This window comes from Branchiostoma belcheri, unplaced genomic scaffold, assembly GCF_001625305.1.
Source record: "Branchiostoma belcheri isolate BF01 breed outbred unplaced genomic scaffold, Haploidv18h27 scaffold14, whole genome shotgun sequence".
NCBI lineage: Eukaryota > Metazoa > Chordata > Leptocardii > Amphioxiformes > Branchiostomatidae > Branchiostoma > Branchiostoma belcheri.
In genome coordinates this window covers 4,109,121-4,115,729 of record NW_017802824.1, presented here as the reverse complement: position 1 = coordinate 4,115,729, position 6,609 = coordinate 4,109,121, and the positions used below count along the sequence as shown (strand labels likewise).

The 6,609-nt window shown below is 40.6% G+C and overlaps 1 protein-coding gene across 1 annotated transcript in view; it reads right to left on the bottom strand.

The window, feature by feature from the left end:
- The window catches only part of LOC109464721 (potassium voltage-gated channel subfamily A member 7-like), a 9,517-nt gene extending 3,130 nt beyond the window's left edge, over positions 1–6,387 (bottom strand). Inside the window, exons 1-3 of the mRNA XM_019761788.1 lie at positions 6,204–6,387; positions 3,004–3,379; positions 494–698 (exon numbers count right to left, since the gene is read on the bottom strand). Coding sequence (XP_019617347.1) covers positions 494–698; positions 3,004–3,094 — 296 coding nt within the window. The 5' untranslated portion in view covers positions 3,095–3,379; positions 6,204–6,387. The remainder of the gene's footprint in view (positions 1–493; positions 699–3,003; positions 3,380–6,203) is intronic.
- Positions 6,388–6,609: the final 222 nt, after the last annotated feature.

The window sequence follows — 6,609 nt, the reverse complement described above, 5'->3', positions numbered from 1 at the left end:
TCTGTTCAGTGTAGGTCTGATGTAGACGGGTCCATTCCGTGAACAAGGTTGACGGAGTCAGCCGAAAATTGGGGTAAGTCCCCATTCATTGTAGTGTTGGCAGTTAAAGTTCAGTCTTTGGTACAAAATGACTTGTACCAACACAGATAAACTTTAATGCTAAATTATCATATAGCCAGCAGCCGTCGACCAATCAGAAGGCTCCATTTCCCATGGGTTATCAGGCCAAAACCTAAAAAGTAGGCGGTTATTCAGATGACCGCCCACTTTTTGGACCGTACCATTGTACAGGGGACAGGACACTAACACTAGTGTTAAGACTTGGTAGTATTTATCTATTAAAAACGTGTTGTAATTCATTTTGAATATTTTTTTTAAATACAGCACAATTAAAAAGGTATAAATCGCACCCGAACAGGGATTATCTCACCATATACACGTCGGGTCGGGTCATTAACCCTTTATTACATAACGTGTTTACGTGGTCTCCTACCTGAGAAGCACTCTCTCCCTGGTGTCGAACTTCATCCCGCTGACGTTGATCCTGACCCTGCGGTCAGCCCTGCCGGGGTCCGCCAGCCCGTGCGTGACGATCTGCGGCAGGAGGCTCGCTACTCCCGCCTGCTCAGGGGACCGTCTCCGCCGCAGGCTGGACCGGCGTGACCACCCCGTCCGTAGGGCACTGGACAGGGATTTTACTAGTGCCAAAGTAAACAAATAAATAAATTATTACAAATATAAATCAATAAACGGATAAATGAATAAACAAATAGATTAATAAATAAATAAATGGATAGATGAATAAACCAATATATGAATAGGTAGATAGATTAATAAACAAACAAATAACTAGATTAATAAATCGATAGATAAATAAATAAATAAATGGATAAATAAAAATAAATAAATACATAGATGAATAGACAAAAACTGGATTAATAAATAGATGAATAGATAAATGAATAAATAAATAGGTAAATAAATAAACAAATAAACAGATTAATGAATAGATAGATAAATAAATGGATAAAGGAATAAACAAATAAATAGGTGGATGAATAAACATTAATAATAACAAAAATACATTAATAAACATATATATATATTGATAAATGAAATAGATGAATATTTTTTATTAAGTAGATAGATAGATAGATAGATAGATAGATAGATAGATAGATAGATAGATAGATAGATAAATAAATAAATAAACGAATAAATATATGAATAAATAAATAAATGTATAAATGATGAATCCGTGGCACATTGTGACGTCTGCTGTATCTTTTTTTTTTATTCAGGCCAAGGAAAAGAACAGTAATCCACTTAATCTAGTATTGTGTAATTATCTGTTAAGGATTAACAGATTATTACACAATACTAGATAAAGTGGGTAACAAAACAGAAATAAATGTCTGTCCTTGGGGCTGGGAGTACGAAATTCCAAGTAATTTTTGCTTCTTTGCCTGCAACACCCCCTCGCCCTCCTGCTCTAGATGAAAAATTCCACATTCAAAATATTTTAGGTGCAAATCTTGAAAATGATGTACATTTTGCACATTGCACATGGGTATTTCGAGCCCTTGCCAACCAACCACCGTGCTCCCGACCTACTCCCAACCATGCTTGGGGCAGAGATCGGCAATTTTCGGTGGGACATATTTAACTGTGAGACAGGGCTTTACCCAGGCATTCCTGGCCAAAGGACCTGAATTACTCGAATTACTGACCTTGAAAAAGAACCGGCTGACCTTGGACAATAAGTGTACTTCTCATGCATATAAATAAACTAAAAGCTCTCCAAAACAGGACAGATTATGATAAATACACTGATTTTCAGCCGCAATATAGCTAGCTTGACATGTCTGTGCGTGTGTTGTTTTGTCTCATGTGTCTTTGTTTTGTATTTTGTCACACAATGCTGAAATAATCACACGTGTGAACCGCCCACCAAATAAGCAAACACTGGACAAACGCCTCAAGCACTTCCAAAGGTCAGCGTCGATGTGTTTGTTTTTGTTTAGAGACATCTTTTGTGTCGCTCCTATCATCGCTCAGGTCACGGAAAATGACAACGTCGAATCTTTTGTGAGGTAAAAATCGGACAAGATCTAGATGAAATTCCTTTTGCTATGTGGGCTGAATTTTCGAATGACAACTGATGTCGAATGGCCAAGAACGCCACAGTGTGGTAATGTGGCGTAACGGCAGAGTAGTGCTCGACTCGGAACCAAGATTATTAGAGGTCCCGGGTTCGAGTCCTGACAATGGCATGTCACTAACCTTGTGCCCTTAGGAAAGGCTGCTTTACACGACTTTCCTCACAAGTTAACTCAAGTGAAAATGAGTATTGTCTTGTCCTGTATTTGTCCTATGCGTTGGTGACGGCATCAAATGAGTTGATATAACTCAGTGAGTGTGCCGTCACCATGTCTAGTCATGAAATGTACATGTTGGAATGTAAAAAAAGAATGGCTGAGTGTCTAGGCTAGCAAACGTGAGGTGTACTACTCTGAGAGGTCCTGGGTTCGATCCCTGGCATCCGGCCAGGCTATACGTTGTGCTCGTGACCCTGAGAAAGACACTATCCTTCCAGTCCATTCGATTTATACGACGCTTCATAATGCTATTATAGCAGTATCATTGCTGTAACAACTAAAACCGGCCTATGAAAGATTACCACAAAAAATGAGTAAACTTTTCCATTGCACAAGGGACATACATTCCTATTGGATAAAATCAAAAACATTGCACCAATCATAATTACTGTTTCATGACATATACTTAGCCGAAGCCAGGTACTACGTGGCTAATATATCTGTTTAAAGTTAAAACTTCAGATCCAACCAACACATCGAAGATCTCTCACCTAACTACCAAATTACAGATGAACTCCAAGGTGGTTTATATATCATTTGGTGAACCCTTATCCTTATGGCGAGCTACCATATGGTCTTAAATGTTGTTGTTTTGGGTTGACCTTCAATTAAATTATGTACTTACACTTTGAATCGTTGTTCTTGGTCACTGGATCTCTTCGTTCCTCTTCTTCTTCGTCATTCCAATGTGTTGCTGCGGTTAGCCTAGCCTGCATGTTGTCTGCTGACACAACGTTTAGCACTTGTGTCGTTGTCGTGGACTTTCCCCCCACAGTCTGACGATATGTTACCACTCGTCCGCCGAGGGCTATCTCTAACGGTTAATTCTGGTTCATCGCTTTTCTCCGAGGTTGAACAACTGACAAACGGTGAATGGAACGCCGTATGAAGGTGAGTGCATGTGGCGCCCGGGGCTACACGTGATTTTACGCTCAGTTCAACAATCACAGACCCATGGTGGCGTCAGTGCATAGCCTCAAGTCAGAACGCACATGTTTTGTCTGAAAAAGAAATACAAATCGAATTGAATTTCTTTGTTTCTAGTATGTCACCGTAAAACAGCCGTAACATAAATCAACTATAAAACAACAATTTATACACGTTAAAACATTTCTGAAGTTGGAGTAAGACTTCTAGGCACATTGTAATACAGACTGTTATTACCTCCATTAAAATGGAGGCATTGTTTTTGGCCTGTCTGTCCCTGTCTGTGTGTCTGTCTGTGTGTTTGCGTTTCCGCACATTTGTAGTCAGCATAACTTCAGAACGCCTTTATGGATTGTGATGATATTTGGTATGATGGTAAGTCTAAGGAAGACGAAGGTCAAGGTCAAGTATGGGGCTCCTGGTGGATGACCTTGGTACTGCAGCAGAACTTCCGGTTTTTGTATCTTTTGTCCTGAACAAGCTATTGTCTTGACCTTTTGGTGACAGATAGATTATCCTGTCAGAAATAAGTGGTGTAAGTTTGGTCCCCCTAGCAGCTTGTTCTGGAACTGCAGATTAGTTTCTGGTAAAAACTTTCAAAGCCAATAAGTCCAGATTGTAACAACGTATTTTCATCATTTTGGTGTGTAGGTACCAGAGAGCGAGTTGTACATAATTAAATGCAAATTATGCAAATGCGGACTCAATTTGCATAATTGATGAGGAAATTCTATAATTACAGTGTTTTATATAATGGAACTGCTATACATGTAATCTATTTAATCTGTGGCATGCGGAACATCAACAGATTCCAATTATGCAAATGATGGCCTAATTTGCATAATGAATGTAAAAATTTTGTGACTCCTTATTGGTGAATGATGGGAATTTATACCTCGTGACATGTGTAAGTTACTTAAAGGTTAGCACCACTATGCGTATATTATGTTAATGTAGAGGTTATTTGCATAATTAATGAGGACATGTTGAAATGAAGTATGACAAAACAAGCCCATATTTCATGGAGGTATGAGATCTCAGAACTCTTGTTTTGCTGTGCAATCTGTTGTGCTGTTCATCTGTTGATGAAGGAATAGCATAATTTCTTGCGTCCGATATTGAATGTATCAGTGGTGAGGTGAACAAACTTCGAATTCGAGCTTGCACTATAACATACTGGAAGCTTAAGAGGGGTCCGAAATTATTATATGCTACGTTAGTAACACGACATTTGACTAGCACACTGGAAGTAACACAGCTGCATAGCTGGACGTAAAACAACTGGAAACATTACGTCATCAACAAGGTATTGTCACATACAGGCCTCAAAATTAACTTTTCTTCCTACTGTCCCAGCACTGTCCCAAAAATAAATTTTTAAATTGTCCCGAAGTGAGGATGAACTTTCCCAACTGTTTTTTTTTTAAGTTTCAACTTGAAGTCAACTTTATTTTGCTTACATTCTGACTCCCATGCGCACTATAATTGCAGAGTAAAGGAAACTTCGGGGGACTTTTCCAGATCCAAAAGCCGGGACGTGTGCCTGATAAACAAAAGAAGGGCTGACATTGTAATGTTGATTACTATTTGTATTATCCCAAAAATGTCCCAACGTGTCTTTTAGTTGTCCCAGCCTAAATTTTAGTGGTCAGTGGACCATATCTGAGGACCCGGCCTATAGTGGACCTTGAAGCGGTCAGTCATCTTGACAAACTGGCACTACTGATAGTAAATTGGCGCCTGTTCCCCTGAAGGGACCTTGCTACCACTCGTGTCCCTTTAGATTGCACATAAGATAAACTACAAGATACACGAGTTTTTTGACAACCAAGGCCAGTTAATTAAAGAGGTCGTTGAACGGCTATGTCCTTTTGTAATTTAAAGTTATCCAATGCAATTTCAGAGCAGCAAAGCAAAAAATATTCTATCTGATATTGCCATTTAATTTCTTAACACACTTTCTTCATTTCATACTTAAGGCGTTTGCAATAGCCCCCCAAAACAAGCTACGTGGGAATGCCCTTTATTTTTTGGTACCACCAATAAACATCTAGAAGCAGCCTCACACAGGCATTGGTATGTTGTGGTATATGGCTGATTCAACTTATACTCACTCACTCACTCTCACTCACTCACTCACTCACTCACTCTCTCACTCTCTCACTTACTCACTCTCTCACTCACTCACTCTCACTCACTCACTCTCTCACTCTCTCACTTACTCACTCACTCTCTCACTTACTCACTCACTTTCTCACTTACTCACTCACTCTCACTCACTCACTCTCACTCACTCACTCACTCACTCACTCACTCACTCACTCACTCACTCACTCACTCACTCACTCACTCACTCACTCACTGTTGAGCTCACTTATACTACATTTAAAAATGACAAAAAATGCCCTTTATCTGCCCTGAAATCATTTGGGTGCCTTTAAGACTACTAATTTGTCTCAAGGACGAGTATTGTCACCTGCATTAGCTTCGGGTGGGAACACATTCAGATCAAGCACTGGTTAGCAAAAGTACAACAACAAGAACCTACGAATGAACAAATTCTTACACGTGAATGGTTACTAGTTAGGGAGATACTATTTGGCTACATTGACACTTCCTAGCCTAATACCCAGTCAATCGTGGTCGGGGCAGGCTGTCTTCGGGGCTCCAAGAGTCTTCTCCCCATTCAGCCTCAACAGACCGTCCGGTAGGAGTGTTACGTCTGTACGTAGGACAACTCCCGTCGTGAAAAAACCTACCGGGGAACCTAGCTGAGTCGGGCGGGGAAGAGCTCCTGCAGCCCCGAAGAAAATCAGCCCTAACCACGATAGACTTGACACCAGGCTAACTTCCGAGTATGTCACTAAAACTTCTCGAAAAAAAACAACAAAAACTTACCGGTTGTTTACGTCAAGTTACAGGTGTTGTGCTGCACTACTCAGCTGCTACAAGTGTTATCCTAAAAAGATCGTCCGTTTTCAGCCTGTGTTGAACAGCTGTTATTTTAAACTTTGTTGCCTGGGTGCAAAAACCGGTGTACCTGTCAGGGATCTCGTAGTAACGTATGAGACAGGTTTCCACATTGTTCAGGGGTCGAAGGTTTCTAGGGTCAGAGGTTACCCGTGAAACATGTAGATTTTCCAGTTCTTCCACTCTCACGTCAGGAGGTGGCTAATCATCTGTGTAAGTTTATACATGAGCACGTGCGGGAGGGACTTAACCTGGTATCCAGGCTATCGTGGTTGGGGCAGGCTGTCTTCGGGCTTTTGTAGTTTTCCCCCGCCCACTGACAACAGAGCGCCCG